This window comes from Petaurus breviceps, unplaced genomic scaffold (assembly GCF_028583685.1).
Source record: "Petaurus breviceps papuanus isolate PSGF00001 unplaced genomic scaffold, PetGlider_PUasm1.0 79, whole genome shotgun sequence".
Lineage (NCBI taxonomy): Eukaryota > Metazoa > Chordata > Mammalia > Diprotodontia > Petauridae > Petaurus > Petaurus breviceps.
The window spans coordinates 5888458-5908356 of NW_027186523.1; the positions used below are offsets into that span (position 1 = coordinate 5888458).

Sequence of the window (19899 nt, forward strand, 5' to 3'; positions counted from 1 at the left end):
AAGGCTACCATGGCAAAAGAAACCCTATATTCCCCCAGATCCAACAGGGACCTGCATGCTTGCAGCCAGAGTTCATGGGATCCTACCTGAAGAGAATGTTGGTGACATGAATTTTTCCTTTTCTCCCTGAAACTGTAGCTACAGGGAGCAGGTAGAGGTTCCCTAACAAAAGCATTTGGTATCCCCCAATTACAAGTATTGAAGACAAGGGATATAGGAAGGAAAGGGTTTAGTTCCCTTGGGAAAAGTTGAGTTGTGAATACTTTTTCTTAATTAATGGGATATCTTTTACTATTGGGAATGGAGATTGCTGACACTTTACCTTAGCCACAGTCTCTTGACATTTCATTATTGTGTCTTTAAATTCTAATTTTTTTTGCAGTAAAGACAGTCTAATCTATATATAATGTGACTGCAGATTTCCTTCTGGGTCATGCAAAGTGGGAACAGAGATGAGAATCTTAATGGGAAATGAGACATGAGCTATATTTTTTGGAGATTTTCCCAGTCTTGGGTGGGTACAAAATAATGAGCCAAACTTGTGATAAACCTATGAAACATTTTATGTGAATGATTTTAAACCATAGACTGAGCCTAGAGGAACCAGTGCCAACAGAGGAAGGGCAGGTGTTTGTGTAGTTAGGAAAAGTTATTTCAAATGTATCTTATCGATGTAGAATAGCTAAGTGATCCCCCCCACTCCAGATTGGAGACTAGGCTACTCCTCAAGCACGTGGTATACCCTGCCCTGCATTACATAACAAGCTAATAGCATCAGGAGGCAGCAGACAAATTTAACAGGATTAAATAAGCAACGATATGACTTTATTGTCTATTTCTTTCATGACGACACCAGCTAAAGAAATTATGTGTATGGAAAAACAAATACTATACAAATATTCACATTGAGTCTCTCTTCCTTGAACTTACCTCTTTACATCCTGGATTGTCTAGAAGCTCTATGTTGCTGGCATGTAGTGGCTGTCCTGCATTGACGGGCATCAATACAACTTTATCTCCTACAACAATCTAAGAATTAAAAAATAAATGGAAATTAAAGCAAGCTAGATTACAGTGACATTGGTTCTTGAGAGCTCAGTTTAGAAGCTAAAAACAACTCCAAAGATAAATTTGGTCATTAAACAGTCACTAAGCTACTTTGTAGTTCAATATGGTTCCCACCCCCATTCTATTTTTTAATGTCTTTGAATACATGTCATATGACTGTCATATGACATATTGGATAACCATATGGATTCAGATACCTAACAAAAACCTTTCAACTTCTAATAGATAGTAGAAATCACAGCTTACATTTACAAAGCACTTTCATATATAATATCCGATTTGATCCTTACAACAATCTTGTGAGGTAGGTTAGGTAGCATAAATAGGCTTAGTGGATAGAGTTAAGAAGACCTGAGTCAAGAAATCCTGTCCCTGATGCTAGCTCTGTGATCCTGGGCAAATCACAACTTCTATCAGTCTTAGTTTACTTAGCTGTAAAATGGGGATAAAAATGGAATCTAACTCATAGGATTGTGGTAAGGATCAAATAAAATAATACTGTATGTTAAGTGCTTTGCAAATCTCAAACTATGATATAATATTAGCTATTAGTACTGCAAATACAACTGTGCTTTATAGATGAGAAAAGCAAGGGTCAGAGTCCAAGTTACATGACCATGTAGACCTAGTCAAGGGCCCAGACAGGATTTGAACCAAGAGTTTTCTGACTTCAAGTTCAAGGTTCTTTCATGCTGTCATTTAAAGTAAAAAAAGGGAGTTCTCAGTTCCTCTATTCTAAGTCTGATACCAAATTACTACTCTGAAACTAAATGGATTTGTCAGACAAATGTCACCTCAATATAATTTTCAATAATTCTGAAACACATACATAAAATATTTCATATTTAAATGGGCTCAAAAGATCAAAAATTAAAAGTATTGCATAATGAATGAAATGAATAATTTAGTAAGTTAGATCTTCCTTACAATCTAAGAAATTTCTGTTATATATTTTAAAGTCATTGTTAAGAATGAAACAGCAATTATACTTTTTGACTGAGTCCAAGTTTTACAGAACAAATCCTTTTTTTAAGGAAAATTGTTCTGTGAAGTTTGGATTCAGTCAAAGGGTAGCACCTGAGGACCCATGAGGCCACAGGTGGCCTCAAGGCTGCAGGTTACCCACCCCTGCCCTAGGTCAAAAGTTATCAAAGTGTGGTCTAGGGACTAGACTTTTTTAGGGAGTCCCTGAAGTCAAACTGTTTTCATAATACCAAAATATTTTCATTTCTAACATGGTAAATACCAATAGATACAACTCACATAAACAAAAGCTCTCTGAGACAGCAACAAATTTTTTTAAAGTGTAAAGTGGTTCTGAGAGCAAAAAAGTTTGAAAATTAATCCCATATGAAAAAAAAAGTTAGTTTAGCATATAAGAGCATTCCAGAAGTTTTAATGGGGTTTTAAGCTACCAGTGTGCTAAGACTTTGGGGAGACCCTTGTCATGAGGAAACATGTTTATAGCTTGGTCCTTGTATATTTGAGTTCACTTTCACTTGATATTCTCCCAGAAGATCTGATTATCAGGAGAATGTTCATTTTTAAGATACATGGAATCATGAATATGCTAGAACTGGCTTTGTATTGACTCATAAGAGGTTTGTTACATTTTCAGCATAAACTTTATATGTTGGGAATCAGCAAATGCTATAAGTCAGGGCTCGGTTTACTGTTTTGTTGATTGTCTAGACTTAAGAAAGTGATGGAGAAAATGTTAATAACATAGATTAAATTTTAAAATATGTTGTGCTTACATTTCCTCCCCCAAGACAGCTGGTTGCTATATATATACCGTGCCCCTGTCCATCGAATTCAAATTGATTGCAGGAAAGCTTCATTAAAGTACTAAGACAATCTAGTCTGCTAAGCTTGTTGCTGTTGCCTATTGTTTCTACATGCTTTCTCATCTTCAGTAATTACAGAAATGCGAACTAAAAATGAGTTTCCCAAGCCACAAGTGACTGTTTTACCTGTTCTCTCCAATACATGCACACCATTCTACATCTGTCCATGTCTTCATCTAGCTCCTCTCCTCTGGGACTCTAGCATAAAGCACAGTAACACTATCCATCCCTGAAGCACTTAAGTACTTTATCATAATACCGCTTCACTAACACACCAAAAAAGAAAAAAGAAAATCCTACTCTTTCCTTGGGCAGTTAGGCAGTACAATGGAAAAAGCATTGGGTTTGGAACCAAGAAGATTCATCTTCATGAGTTTAGATCCAGTCTCGGACACTAGCTGGATGACCCTGGGCAAATTACTTGACCCTGCTTGCCTCAGTTTCCTCATCTGTAAAATGAACTGGAGAAGGAAATGGCAAACCACTCCAGTATCCTTGCCAAGAAAACCCCAAGTGGGATCACAAAGAGTCAGGCATGACTGAAACGACTCTACAACAATAACAACTCTTCGTATTTTAGTGAAGTCTTAATCAGCCCCAAGTAAATCCTGTCTCTCCCCCTATCAATACATCCAGATTTCATAGTTCTGACCATATCACACTCTGTGGCCTATGGAGTTTAAAATCCTTAGGCTGGCATTCAAGGTCTTCCACAATCTGACTCTGATCTAATTTTCCAGCCTTATCTCATACTTCCCCTCATATTCTCTACAGCACAGCCAAACAGTACTATTACTTAACTCTTCAAATCTGGCTTAAGCTATTCCACTTCTGTGCCTTTACTCACATTGTTCCCTATCCTGGAATGCCCTAACCCCTCCTGAGTTCTATTTTTTGAAACTCTATACATTCTTCAAGATTCAGTTCAAACGTCACTTTCTCTGTGAAGCCTCTCCTGATTTCCCATGCTGGAAGTAATCTCACCCACTTAAAACCTCAAAAAAGTTTTACAGATTTATAGGTTCATATGGAATTATCTTTTTTTTTTGTTATACTATGTTACAGTAATGCTTGTTTTAGTCCATAAATTAAAAATAAATTTTTTTAAAAACTCTAATAGCACCTTGATAGTGCATCTCACATATTTGCATCCTGTTGTATTCTAGTGATCTTTAGTGAATATTTTTATGCTGCATTATATTTTAATTTCCTTAAGAACAGGAATAATAAGGGGCGGCCAGGTAGCACAGCAAGTAAGAGCACCGGCTCCAGTGTCGGGATGACCTGGGGATCAAATCCCAGGCTCAGACACTTAGCACCCACCCAGAAACACCTGGCTGTGTAACCTTGAGCAAGTTACTTAACCCCAATTGCTTAGGGGCAGCCAGGTGGCTCATCGAGTAAGAGCACCGGCTCCAGTGTTGGGATAACCTGGGGATCAAATCCGGACTCAGATACTTAGCACCACACCCAGAAATAACTCGCTGTGTAACCTTGAGCAAGTTACTTAACCCCGATTGCTTAAAAAAAAAAAACCAGAATACTATCTCATGTAGCCTCTCTCCTCCAGTATCTAGTCCATAGTGCCACGAACATAATGGATATTTAATAAGTGTGTTCTGAATAATGAAGAAACATTAATCAGACAACCATGAATAATAAATCTTGACCAGTCTTAAAATTTGTGAGCTCTTACTAACTAAAAGCAATTAGATATTCTTTTCAAGAATTTATATATTGATTTAAGCCCTACCAGAGTAGAATTCATAGCCTAGATCCAAATCAAGCTTTATACCCAAACTACCATACTTCCCTATATATAACTGGCACTTGGTAAACATTTGCAGAGCAAATCATTAAGTAAACAAATGATTAAATGTTTTGGCTAATTGTTGCTGCCAGTGTTGCTATCTGTGCATTCAAATAAAGATCAGTGATTAAGAAGAAAATTGTTCAATGGTTTGGGGGCGGGGGGGGGGGGGGGGTAATGAAGTTTGTAGGACTTGTTCGGGTTCATAACCTTATCTTTTCAGCCAAGTAGCAATTGAGTCATTTTGTAACTCAAAATAAGCTATCCTAGTAGACACAAGGTTGTTTTTTTAGTTTCTATGTGTTCTAACAATTTCACTAAAATCTTACTTCAGTATGTCCTTAAAGCAATTCTTTTACACTGCCAACTTATAATTCACCCTCTTCAACTCACTATAAATATGGTAGCTATCTGGGCATCTACCAATATGTGTCCATCTGATTAAAGTATCATTTTGATGTTAGCTACATTCCAGGAAACTTCTCGTTTTGCTATTCACTGTTAAACTAGTTCAAGTTTCACTTGAAACTAAAGATAATATAAAATTGTAAAAGATCCCAAAGGGACGTATTTGACAGTTCTAAGTTTCAAAGCCACATAGAAGACAAATTATTTCAATCACTCTATAAACCATTGATTTGTCAGAGAACTTGCTGTACCCTATTTGCCAACATCACAAATAAGATGTCTCATAAATTATTTTTCTATTTTCATTTCTATCAGCATTGCTGATTGAATCTTATATGAGATGTAGCTGAACCAATTGATAACTTGGAGTTATGTGTTGCCCATGAAAATCATAAGCTGCACTGACATAACATCTCTCACATATACCTCTTTCTCTTCCCAGACTGCTTGTTGGTCTCCCTGCCACAAGCCTCTCCGCACTCCAGTTCATGCTCCCCTCAGCAGCCAAAGGGATCTACCTAAAGCATAGTTATCACCATCTCATGTCCTTGCTCAGTCAACTCCAGTAGCTTCCTATCACTTTTAGGATCAAATAGAAAATCCCATTTTGGGGGCATTCAAAATCCTTAATAACCAGGCTTCTCCCTACTTTCCTAGTCTTCTTACCTGCACATATTCTGTGATCCAGCGACACTGACCTCACTTCCTTTTCCTCAAAAAAGACCCTCCATCTCCTGACTCTGGCCATTTTCACTGGTTGTCCCCCATGTCTAGAAGGCTCTCCCCCCTCATCTCGACCTCCTGGCTTCCTTCAAGCCCCACGTAAAATCCTACCTTCTGCAGGAAGTCCTTAATTCTTGTGCCTTTCTTCTGTTGACAATGTCTAATTTATCCTGTATATAGCTTATTGGTACATACTTGTTTATATGCTATCTCTTCCAGTAGTAGACTATGAGTTTCTTCTGAGCAGGGATGGCCTGTCTTTGTTCAGAAGAGCCTGACACACAGTAGCCACTGAATAAATGTTTATTGACAAATGGGCTTTTACATGTAAGTTGTGGTACCTGAAAGGAAAACCTCTTCAGGCTCATGGTCAGTTCATAACGCTGCGCTTACTTGATAAAGCCATCCAACTAGGTATTGAAAATCTTCAGGAATCACCTATGAAAGCTGTTTGGTAATTGCTACAAGGACTTCCAGCCATCAAAATTTATTGAATTTCATAATTCAACAAACATTTAAGGACCTAATATATTATGTGGCAGGCACTGTGCTGAGCACTAAACATATAAATACAAAAATGAGAGCATTCCTGTCCTCTAGGGGCTAACATTATGCAAGAGGGAAAGGAACAGGTTATTGTAGCACGAACACAATGTTCACAGTGCCAATGGCAACTGTACATATGTTGGTATAGTGCTCAATTATAAAACGTAACAGACTCTCCATATATAAGACAGAAGCAAAACATTTATTCAAATACCAGAAAACCAAATCCCCAAACCAGAAAGTCAAATTCATCATAGTAGCAAAGAAGTTAATAAGTCTTAACACCACAGAGAGTCACACTATCCTTTAGCCTTCCCACAAACCAACACAAGCCTAGCTATTCAGCTGGTGACAAACACTCACAAGCCTAGCCATCTCCCTCAGATGCATCCTCTCTTCCCTCATCTCTAACTGCTCTTACATATGATACAGTAACCTGTTAAAAAAAAAAAGTCTCTAACAATTGGAACCTTCTTGAACAAGGTAGCCCTTGAGCTGTTCCTTGAAGGGATCTGAGGATTCTAACGGGAGAAAAGGCATTCTAGGCATGGGAGACAGCCTGCAAAGACTAATAAAGAGGCATCTTTGAAACACAGCCTCATTTCACATTGCTCTCCTTCAACAGTTCCATGTTTCAGGAAAACTGAACCTCTTCTAATCTTGTTCCTCCAACTCAACATTCCATCTCCCACTACCACTTATTCCCATGATGCACCTCTCCTCCCACCCCTCCAGGCCTAAAATATACTTCCCTGGTCAATTCTGTCCTTCAGACTCATTATCTTCCTTCAAGGATCATCCTCTATGAAGCCTCTCCCACTGTTATTAGTGATGTCTCTCTCACTCCTCAAATTACCTTGTATTGACTTATAGTTGTATGTATTGTATTTGCCCTTAGACTACAAGCTCCTCAAGATCAGGAATTGAAATATTTTTACTTTTGTATCTTCAGTGACTAAGCATAGTGCCCAGTACATAGCTGACATTTTAAAAAAATCTGCTAAATTAAACTGAACCTGTCGTGTCATTAACCACAACTGAATGAACTCAACATACTGCTTACAATTGGATCTGACATTGAAAAGATAAGGAATGATTTGGACAAGATGCTGACAAATAAGATATATTAATAGATATTTGTTGAGCACTTACTGCTCACAAGATCCCAGATGCTGAGAGGGAGGAGGAAGATAACAAATAAACATAAAGTTCAGTTCATGACATTAAGGAGCTTACAAATTTATTTAGGGGGCAGTTAGATGGAGCACTGGATAGACTCTCAGGCCTGGAGTCAGGAAGACTCTTCTTCTTTAGTTCAAATCTGGCCTCAGACACTTACCAGTTGTATGACCCTGGACAAGTCATTTAACTTGGTTTCTGCAAAATGAGCTGAAGAAGGAAATGGTAAAACACTCCAGTATCTTTGCCAAGAAAAACCCTAAAGGGGTCATGAAGTGTTGGACACAATTGAAAAATGACTGAACAACAACAAAATCTATTTAGAGAACCATTTTAATTTGACAGACTTCACTGGAAAGTCTAATTTGCTTATTAACTGCCAGAGGTTGTCCTCCTGAAAGTAGCAGGTGCTTTTTCAAAGGAAAATTGTAGAGGTCTTGGTATCTTTTCTGCAATCATATCTCCACCATGAAAAAATTACACGCTCTTTTCTGAATTTAAAACAACCATGGAGAATATAGAAGTGCATTTGAGATGACACTATGATCTGAAGGCTCTAGGTAAAGTCTAGTTAGCAAAGAAAGGGCTGCCACACTCCTATTTCTTGCCTTTCTTCTTGAAGTTCCGGCATGATATTGTAGAAATAGATCTGGTCTATGAATGAGACATCCTGGCTCTGTCACTAACTTCAGGACATCAGGCAAGGTAATTATTTTCTCAATGGTCATTTCCTCCTTCGTAAAATGATAGGGATTGCTAAAGTCCAACCCAGCTCTAAAATTTTATAATTCTAAGTTGGAAATTCCAGTGGTGAGCTGTCTGATAATGTTTCTTTGGTTTTTTTTTTTTTCCCAGTCAATTTTCCCAAATGAAAAGGCCCATAGGATCAAAGATGTAGAGGTGGGAATGTCTTCAGAAGACATCTCAGTCCAACTCCCTCAGTTGAAAGATTAGGAAAGGGAGGTACAGGGAAGGGAAAGTAATCTGATCAAGATTACACAGGAAGCAAATATTAAAGGTTAGATCTGAACCCACATACTCTCTTACAATGATGCCTACATTCTTTACACCATGCCACAACATAGAAACTTTCCCCTAATAGTGCAGGATTTCTGTTCTTCTTGTTTCTATTCAATGAGAATCAAAGAACCATCAAAGCTCACTATTTGTAACTCACCATCAAGGAAATAAAATGTGTGTCTTTGGGGATCAGTTCAGTGTAAAAAATGATACAGTAACAAAAATAAATTATTCCAGATGAGTAATTGTATTTTCTTTTTCAAAATTAAGTATGTCAAGTACTATAATTTTTCATGTGGTTCCCTCAATAGCTTTTACAATAACTTTAGTTAAAGAAAAATTACATGTTGAAAATTGAAAAATAGTGGTTTTCTGACCCATGAGGCTGCTTTTTCATGTGGATACCACCATCCTATAAATCTCCATGACACATTCAACCTCTGCTATTATTAGCAGTTATTGTTAATAACCCCCAAAAGTTCCTGCTAATTTTGTAAATATTGACCAAATCCACCCATTCGCTTTACTTGGGTCATGATGAACCTATCAGATGATTATCATCAATCTGAATGTCATTTGAAATAATCATCAACCTGAATGCCACTTGAAATAATGGCTGAAAAAGTAACCCACACTGCCACCATTTACAAATATTTTGACCCTTACATTCCTGTTCTCGTTTATTCTTTTACTCTTAACATTAGCACAAATTGAGCAGTTGTTGAACCACCAATTATGAAATACCATTTATTTAAAATATCTTCAGCACTGGCTCTGGAGTCACAGGCCCATGAAGTCCCTCAGTCAGCTGAGTTCAAATCTGGCTTCAGACACTTAACACAAAAAACTAACCGTGTGACCTTGGGCAAATCACTTAACCCCAATTGCCCCTCCAAAAAAAAAAAAAGGCAAAAAAAATCTTCAAATAATTCATAAAATGTTTTTATTTTAAAAGAATAGAAAACACACCTAGAGAGAAGTAAACATAGCAACTATGATTAGTAATATGACATATATGATAACTAGGATGTGCTTTTTTATTTTCACAGCACCCTTAATCACACATAATTATACATACAAAAGCTAACACACTCTGTGACTAGCAAAAAAAAGTGAGGTGTTTTTTTTTAGCTATAAGCAGTGTGGAAGGTTGTCTCAGCCATGCCTTTCAGAGTACATCTATGTGAAGAGGACTTCTTTGCTATATATAATTATTGCATCTCACACATTAAGAAAATTCATATGTTTAACTCTGGTCTTTGCTTATCTTTTCCAGTAAAATACATATATTTATTTCAAACAGTTCATTACATTCAACTCTCTAATAACTCTCTAGGTGTTTGGGGGCAATAAGGAGGAGGAACAAAATGGGTAAATGAAATTTGTAAAAATTAAAAATTAAACCCACATCTCCATTTTAGCCAAAGATTTTAAACCATTCTCCCAAAATCTTCAGAACTTTAGTTCTTTATGTTTTGTTGAGCTGCATATAGAAATACTTTTTAGAAGTTAAATGGACAAAAGAAATTAGCTAAGGACATAGATTGCCCACAGCCTAGATAATCAATTAATCCCCGAATATTTGAGAGTTGATTGTAATCAACAACACAGTACCATGCTCAAAGCATACATAAAATACCTACTGGGTGCAAAAACAAATAAATAAAGGGGGCTTTAAGGTTCTTTTTTTAAGAACTCAAGAAAATAAAATTTAAAGTGCATTACATTCCTGCATGCCATGCTTCACTCAACCTTACCTATAGAGGTTAACATCAGATAATTGGTTAACCAAATTAAACCATCAAGCTTGTGTCCTGTGGGATTAAATTAGTACTTCAAAATTCACTGAAAGTACAGTTCAACTAGAAAAAAATGTAAATTACCAAACCTTTACATAATATATAAAAAGCATTCATCAACAAATGAAACAATTCTAAAAGCAATAATATTCTCTCTATTTCATTAATCCAGACATATTTATACTTAGCTTGTAACTTATCCTGAAAGTTTTCTATTCATCACAAAATCCACTATTTTTAAATCACTCCTTAAGAAAGTGATGAAGTATCATGACTGTCCTATTAAATTACTCATGTTATTTATTCAGTCACCTAACCTAAAAAGCTTTAAAAAAAAAAAACCTCACAGTGATTTACTTTCACACAATATACCTAAAACAAATGTATCTAAACAACTATTTCAGATGTTGTTGTCATCTATGAGCAGATACTCATCTATGTTTTCTGATATATCATGCTTTTTTAAAATAATATTTTTCCCCAATTACATGTGAAAATAATTTTTAACATTTGGGGTTCTTAAAAATTTCAAGTTCCAAATTCTATTCTTCTCTTCCTCCCCTCCCCTCTCTCTGAGACCATAGGCAATCTGATATGTTATACATGTCATACATCATGTCTTAAGAAACCTATTCTTCTCAAACTTTAGGACATATACTCATTTAGAATAACAAATTGAGAATTCTCTGGATTCCCCCTATTCAGGAAGAGAGGAAGTAAACATTTTTCTAAGCATAACTTCTCACTCTTGACCTTCTAGCTTAAATCTATAAAGATTTAGAAATCTAAATGCTTTTCTGATCATCAACCTTAGTAGGTGTTAAATGTAGCTAATCTTAGGTAAGCACAAGCAAGTTAGGATTTTTTTTTCTTTTTGGAGTTGTTTCCCAAACTCAGGCTAAATTGTAAACAGCTGAAGGGTTGATCTCCTTTGAACCCTGATAATTCACAGCTGTTCTGAATCACCTAAGTTTCATGCCTTCTGGCTCTGAGCCAATCAGAGGCCTATTCTTTGTTATATATTCTGGAAGGTTGGCATTTTGCTTTTGAGGTTTTGAATGAGAAGGATATTTTTATTTCCTGGTCAAGATTCTAAGTAGCCATATGTTCAGAACCTCCCAACTGCTTAGATTGTCTGTGTTCCCTCAATCTAGTGATGGATATAAAGTGTATAGCAATATTACTTTACTCAGACAGTTGGAGCCCTGTCTGTTGGTCTTTGTGCTAATTTTTCAGATTGTATTTTCTATACTCACTTCTTTCTATGTAATTAAAAGTAGGATTGTTAACCCCTCTTTGAACAGTCTTTCCTTTAAAAGCAGATCAAAGAACCTGTGTTAGGAGGCCATCCTGGCTGTGCTAGGGTGATTGCTATCACACCTTACCAAACCTAGTTGGAAGTTGGCTTAAGGAGTAATCTGATTTTTTTTGTTAAACTTGCCTCATATTTATTATAAACAAGTCATTTTAATGAATGCAAAAAAATTAGGTTGGAGCCCCTAAATTATCTATTCCTAGCATCACACTTTCTCATTCTATTGATTATAAAGAACTGTAATTCTCTTTGCAAAGAAGTCTTTTCCCTTTTTAGGTTATATTTACATACATTGTCACCTTCACTCCTCAGTTTCCAAAAGGGATGAATATAAAACCAAGACCCTTCATTTCCCGCAGCATCCAAGGATACCCGCATGGCATTCTTCTCCAGTAAAGCAGGCAAGCGCTTGTTGACTGTTAGGTATTTGTTGCTTTTTATGTGCAGTAGCTGTCAGGAAAACAAATAATCTCAGTTTCTTGAATATCCATTGATAATGTTTTATACTTGTGTCATATAGATATCCACAAGTCCTTGAGGTAAGTGTGAAAGGAAGGAACCCTTTCACACCCACACCTATTTTAATTCAAAAAACATTTTTAAATTGCTTCTGTGCTATTGTCCTGTGCTAAGACACTGTGCTACGTAAGTCCTTCAGATACAAAGATAAAATACAATTTTTGTTTGTGTTGTCCCTGAACTCAGTTGATCTATTTTTCCTAACACACCTCTCCCAAAGTATCCCACAAACTAAAATGGGAACAGGATTTTTTTTTAAAAGAAAAACTTCAGAAATATTTTTACCCACTCATAGTAGCAAAATTAAATAAAACTCGTGAAATTGGAACTTAATTCTTTCACCCCTCCTCAAGCCCTGCACATAAAAGAAAAATAGAAGTTTTTTAATCTAAATAATTATATGTCCTGCTTTTTTTAAATCATAAACTAAATAATATGTTAAAAGTTCATAAAATGTGAAAAAATAACATAGTTGGGATCAGTCGTAAAGTGTGTATACAGGTTAATTAATAATTAAAATAGACCTGCTATTCAAATTAAGAGAAAAGTGTCATCTAACTTATTTAAAAATTGTCATATCTCTAACACTTAATAAGAAGATGGAATGGATTATTATTTAATTTAAGGTAAAAATGAGGAAGGATTACTATTTTCAAATACTTTGCATTAAGATAGAGGTTGGGCTTTTTTCAACTTTTCAACCAAGTTGGTTCACTATATACTCTAAAATTACATAATAGCTGGGTCCGTCTACATATACCTGCATAAAACTACTTAATATAGACACACCTTCAAATGAATAAAATTACATTACATATTAATTAAAAATATCAGAACATTGCCACCTGAGGACATCAGTTTAAATGCTTCAAAATATTATTCTATTTATATATTCTTATTCCTATCATATCTATTATATATAAATATATAAAATAAATGTTATATTTATAAATGTATAATATTATTATAGAGTTCTATTAAAATTTATATTTAGGACAGCCAAGTATGGCGGTGGATAAAGTGCTAAGCCTGGAAGACATCTTCCAGAGTTCAAATCTGATCTCAGATACTTACCAGCTGTCTGACCTTGGGCAAGTCACTTAACCCTGTTTGCCTCAGTTTCCTCATGTGCTAGAGAAGAAAATGGCAAACCACCCCAGTATCTCTGCCAAGAAAACCCCAAATGGGGTCACAAAAAGTCAGATATGACTGAAAAGCTACTGAACAATAGCAAAGATTTATATTTAAGGAAAATGTATCCCTTCCTTCCTCAAATTACCATGAAAATTTTGAACTTTTTTCAGGAGAAAAAAATCAATAAAATAGAGACTTACTTGTATCACATTACTATATTTAACAATTTCTCCCAATAGCTTCCTATTCTCCGACTCATTTTGTTTTTGTTCCAGTTCTGCAGCATGCTGCAAAATAATTATCAGATTATCAATAAGAAAACACAGTATCAAGGGTACAGTACCTGACAAGAAAGCTATTTGACATGAAAATTGGCAATGTGAAATGATATTTGTGGCTCCTATTACCCTCTACATCCCCCCTAGGATCTGGAATCCTTTCAAGAAAGTTCTGGTCACCTTCAAGCCTACCTGTGAATTCAAGAGTAACCTGAAGCTTCCCTATGTTCAGTTTCCTCATTTGAAAATGGTGGGGGTGGGGGTAGTAATTGCACATAAGTGTCAAAAATATTGTGAAACTCAAATGAAATAATATTTGTAAAATGCTTTACAAACCTTAAAACATGATATGGATGGTACTACTACTACTACTACTACTACAACTAGTACTATGACTATTACTACTACTATATGTCTTAAAGGTTGAAATGCTGATTCATGGGGAAAAACTTATCAGTTATTAGAGGAAAAAGGCCCCAGATCTACCTCCTCCCATAGGAAGTCCAGTTCCTAAGATCCAAAACCCAGAAATCCTTCTGAGTTCCTGATGTCTCTTATTCTTGCCTTATCAGATTTCTAGAAAAGTACATGGTTGGTAGGGAAAGAAGGAGAGAGGATATCTGGCTTTTTGACATACATCTCCAGAAAGTGGACTCTGGATTTGGAGTTCTCATCACCAAGCTTTGATTGTAGTATTTGCCAACTTCCGAGGTGAAAATGCTCACAATTTCTATCTCTTTGTTCTCAACAACACACTCAATCCCTCTGAGACAAGTTTTCTCAACTATAAAATGAGAGGGTTTGGACTGGATGATCTCTAAAGGGTCCTAATAAATGTTTTTAGGGGGTTAAACTCCAACATCCTTTGTGGATTTCGTACATCCTTGAGACAATGAGTAGTCTACCAAGTCTTTTGAGCAGGCAATGGGTGAGGTCCAGGTCAGACCTGGACCTCAGTTTTCTCAACCATAAAAGAAGAGAGTTAGGATAGATGAGCTCTAAGGTTCCCTGTAAGATATAAATCTTCAATTTCCATGATTTTATCTCATCAGGTAAGTTGTCCAAAGGACAACCATAAATGTCAGTGAAATCATCTCAGGTGAGAGACTTATGCATACTTCATGCCTTTACTACAGTAAAGGTTCAGGGCTGGGTGGTGCTGATAAATGTTTAACAACCAGTTTTCCAAAAATGCAGGACATGTAAGTTTAATCTACATTATTAACACTTTCTCTGCCACTTTCTTAAATCTAGACAATCAACAAAGCAATAAATCAAGCTTTGATTAGTAACATTCCCCAGTTTCTGGGTAGGGCTTTCTTAAGCCCATATAAGCTGGGTCCAGTACACCCTTAATTCAAGGACAGCTAATGAAAGGAACTTTCTGAAGGGTCCATATGGCAGCTTGGGCATAAGGGTTAATGTGATACTACAAGAGTTACTTCACCTACTAGTTTAGGGCTTAGATCGAAATGAATCTATGGTGGGTGAACAGTATTAGGAAGGAATTTTTTTTCATGTAATTTCTCTGAATACCTATTTCTGTAGGACCTACAACAAAGGCCTCCAACATTCCCTATAGACCTAAATGACTAATATTAGGGAACCCATGTAAATGGGGGAAGGATCTAAGTTTGAGCCAGCATTTAACACACTCATATAAAAAAGTGGTTTGAATGAGTAACTGAAAACTTAGAAAAATGTCTATTGTTCTATGAGATGAAATGTACCTATTGGCATAGAACTCTCAGGTATGGAAAAGATTTATAATATTTTACAAACAAAAGATTTTGAAAGACTTAAGACAAGTAGAAATAAGCATAGTGCAGTCTTACACATATGTGTATGAGTAAGTATATCTATATGTGTGTATGTTTATAGATATCTATGTATATTATATATACATAGATATACACATGCTTAATTGTAGCCTTCTTTAGGTCAGTTTTGGGGAGGAGGGAGAGGGAAAGAAATGAAGTAAAAAGTTCACAGAAGAGAACAAAAGAAAACCTATGAGGAAGCAAAGAAAAGCTGAGCAGTTTTGAAAACAATGTATTGTATTTATTATATAGGTTTTCTTTTGTTTGTTTTTTTTCTTTAAGCAATTGGGGTTAAGTAACTTTCTCAAGGTTACACGGCCAGGTGTTTCTGGGTGGGTGCTAAGTGTCTGAGGCCGAGATTCAATCCCCAGGTCATCCCGACACTGGAGCCGGTGCTCTTACTCGCTGTGCTACCTGGCTGCCCCTTATATAAGTTTTCTTGAAATATAAATGTATTGTTTATATTGAAACTTCTCTTATGTTCTGTTGTGTACATGGCAATTTTTTTTTCCTTTTCTCATTTTCTATTTAAGTTTAAAAATAAATTTGATTTACTAATAACTAAGGAGAGAGCAATTTTCAATGAATATTGAAGTGGAGGTTGAAAGCCAAACTCCTGAAGGTTAAAAGAGCAAGAAGAAAGGACATAGAGATAAGTAGAAAAGCTGGGTAAGCCTATAGACTGGTTTGTTGTTGGGTTTTTTTTAAAGCAATTGGGGTTAAGTAACTTGCCCAAGGTTACAGGGCCAGTTTTTGTGTGTGGGGGGGTGTTAAATGTCTGAGGCTGGAACCAATCCTCCCAACTCTGGGGCTGGTGCTCTTACTCACTGCTCCATCTAGCCACCCCCTATAATTGGTTCTTGAGGTTCTGAAGCTTGGTGCCACAATACCTTTCACAAACAGAAGTATGTGGAGTATGTTACCAACACAAAGGAAATCTTCCATTTGTATGCTAACAGACATTCTTTACAATAGTAGAAAACACCTCTGTAGAACACATGCCAACTGTTTTTGCCTTGAATATCAGAGGTTTATTGAATAAAGTTTTATCTGTGGTCATATTACATAATAAATTTTGCATAATCTTGATATGTTCAACATTTTATGTGAGGGAAGGCTTTAATTATGTGTTTTGCTCTACTAAGTCATTTTATAAAAAAAATAGTCAACAATATGAATATGGACTAGTCTCATTTTCTCCATCTTTTCAATATTAGATTATTTTAAAGATGTGTTCCATAATAGAATCTTGCTAAAAAAAAGTTCACCTTGTTTCAAACACTCATCTATAGTGCTCTCAATGCTGGTGTAGATTAGGTTTCTAAAAATATAAAATTTGAAAATGAAGCATATCTGTTTTTCATTGTTCATCTCTTTATGTCACTTTTTAAATAATAAAGAAATGATAACTAATAATAAAATTTTCTAAAAAAACAAAAAAAAAAACCTCAGACATGAGGAACCACCTATTCAAAGGCATGGAGGTAACAATAAAATAACAAGTATAGGAAACAGCTAGCAAGTCATAGTTAGAATAGAGTAAGGGAAGGGAAATAATATGAAGTAAAACTAGTAAGGTAGATTAGAACAAGATTGTGGAGGGCTTTAAATACCAGGCTAAGGATCCTTTATTTTATCCCAGAGGCAATAAGGACACACTCCAGCTAAGGTTGGATTGGCCACTCCTTACTCCAGCTCCCAAATGTATTTCCACCTGGGATCACTGAGACTCTCTATAGTGGGTTTTTGGTGGAGCTTTCTTCTCAAAACTTTCTACTTACATGCCAGTAAATGTTAAGTAGGCACACCCTATGACTTTAAAATCTCATCCAGGTTTACTAGCTGTGTGACCTTGGGCAAGCCACTTAACCCCAATTGCCCTGCCTCCCCCCCTCAAAAAGAAAATCTCATCCAGTTTCAATTTTTTTTTTTATTTCAGACATTTATGAGCTTACTAAAAGTTCAGAGGTATAGAAATGAAGAGAAAAGAGTTCTATTTTTAAACTAACTCTAACCTAAAGACTCACAAATAATAAACTATAATGAGCCTTACCTGTAATTTCTTAAGCAATGCTGCTTCTGTGTGGTTTCCTTGTTTAGCTTGCTTGGCCTTCCAGTATTGTTTTTGTGCAGAATATCGGTTCATAGGGCACACTTTAAAAAGGCAATCTGTAACAAATTATTTTAAATAAAAAGAATGGTTAATGCCAAATAATTTTCTCGAATTCCTATCATAGCCAAAAGCTTTTATGCTATACTTTTACAATTTTCAAAAATATAGGATATACTGTATTTATATATATACACTCAGCTTAGAGATGGCCTTGTCCAACTTCCTCATTACTCAACATTATTTTAAAAGAAAATGACCCTGAGAGACCAAGCCAACACAGCAGCATAGAAGAAGGAGCACAGCCCTGCTCCTCCCACAACTGTTCCAACAATGATCTATGAAGAATGCCAGAGGGAAAAAAAGGACAAATGCTCGATAATTAGGGGGAAAAAATAATTTTAGAAAAGAAACCCAATTAGTTGAGAGGACGGATTACTTTTTAATTGGCACATAGCTACCTAATTTCAGAACTGGCTGGTTTCCTATAAGTGACTTCTTTGGCCTTGGTCTGTTCACTTTCAACTGTCCATTCCTTAGGTCCATCTTCCATAGCCAAGCTGAAGTTGCAGCACAAAGGTGATCAAGGTTGTCCCTTGCCCTATTACATACCCATCTATGTCCCATAATAAGTCACAGAAAATAAAAATATTCTGAGGGAATTGAACAATAATGTAGCATAAGAGAAAGCACCTTAGACTAGGAGTCAGAAAATGTAGATTCCATTGCTAGGTTTAAGTTCCTCATTTATAAAATGAAGGAATTAGATGGGATACCCAGTATCCCTCACTGCCCTGATATTCAAAGAATAGTCACTAATAGTTCAAAGTCTACTTGGCAGGATGTTTCCAGTGCGGTGCTCTGTACTAGCCCCTGTGCCATTCTTATCAATGTCTCCCAAATACATAGAGAGAGAGAGAGAGACAGATGACAATTATCAAATTGGAAAACAATATAAAGAAGGCAGAAATGATTAGCATACAAGATAACAGATCTAGCATTCAATAATATTCTTGACAAAATTATACAATCAGAGATTTAGAGCTTGAGAAGAACTTAGAGGCCATTAAGTCCAACCCCTCCAATTTATAGATGAGGAAACTGAAGACCAGAGAAGCTAAGTGACTTTGCCCAGGGTCACACAGCTAGTAAATATTTGGGATAGGATTAAAATTCACATCTTCCTGACTCCTAGTTCAGTGTTCCATCCATTATACTATGGTTTCCCTCAAATATAATACTCATTTGTTTTAAAAACACCAAAAAGCACATGAATAAACTGACCCTTCCTACAATTTTGAAGATCTATTTAAAACTAAAAGTCCAAATCTCCATAGCAAATAAAAACTGGAAACTTACCTAATAAGTTCAGGAACAGAACAAGGATGCCCATTATCATTATTATTATGCTATATTACACTGGAAAAGGTAGTTATAGCAAAAAGGGAAAAGTTTTTAAAGGAGGGAATAAATGTTGGGGATAAATACAGCTCTATTTGTAGATCATATGACAATTTACACACAAAATGCTAATGAATCAGCAAAAAATTAATCAAGATAATAAAGAACTTCAGCAGAGTAGTAAGACACAAACTATAATATCCAAGAAAAAAGTCACCAGGATAGGCACATGCTATGTATATCCTGGTGATTATATAGGGGAGCTGCCTTCATCAAACAAATCATAAGTTTGGAACAATGTATGCATATATAAGTATATTTACATGAATATACATTATATATATGTATACATATATATTGTGTACATGCACTGGTAGAAATCTATGATTTCCTCAATGTAATAAGCTCTCAGTGAGGAAATTCTCTTTAACAATGAAAAACAACAATTATTCTGCAATTTAAGGTCTTAGGGAGCTAAATGGGGCATTTAGAGTTCAAGTGACTTGCCCAAAGTGACAAAGGCAGTATGTGTCAGAGGCAGGCTTAAATCCAGGTCTTCCAGTCTCTTAGGCCAGCCTTATATCCACTATGCCAAGTTGTCTCTATTTCTTTATATCAGAAATGTAACTGGTAAATATTTAACAAAATAAATAAAAATATGATAAAACATAGATAATGTTAATATGTGGTTTTCTATTTCAAAATGCTGGCCTTGGTGATCCTTACATAATGTTTAGTAGCCCCCCTTTCCTAAGTTTGACACTACACCTTTATAGTATTAATTCACACCGCCCCCCCCCAAAAAAAAACCCAGTCAGGATAACAATAATGGATAGCTACAATAATAGTGGCTGACATGAAGCCCTTCAAAGTTTACACACACACACACACACACACACACACACACACACACACACACACA

General features: G+C 35.9%; 1 protein-coding gene across 3 annotated transcripts in view; it reads right to left on the reverse strand.

The window, feature by feature from the left end:
- LOC138175799 (inositol 1,4,5-trisphosphate-gated calcium channel ITPR2) overlaps window positions 1–19899 on the reverse strand; it is a 529022-nt gene that overhangs the window by 390823 nt on the left and 118300 nt on the right. For all 3 annotated transcript variants that reach the window (XM_069106292.1, XM_069106291.1, XM_069106293.1), the window contains exons 3-6: window positions 17520–17635; window positions 13569–13655; window positions 12007–12165; window positions 931–1029 (exon numbers count right to left, since the gene is read on the reverse strand). In XM_069106292.1, coding sequence (XP_068962393.1) covers window positions 931–1029; window positions 12007–12165; window positions 13569–13655; window positions 17520–17635 — 461 coding nt within the window. The remainder of the gene's footprint in view (window positions 1–930; window positions 1030–12006; window positions 12166–13568; window positions 13656–17519; window positions 17636–19899) is intronic.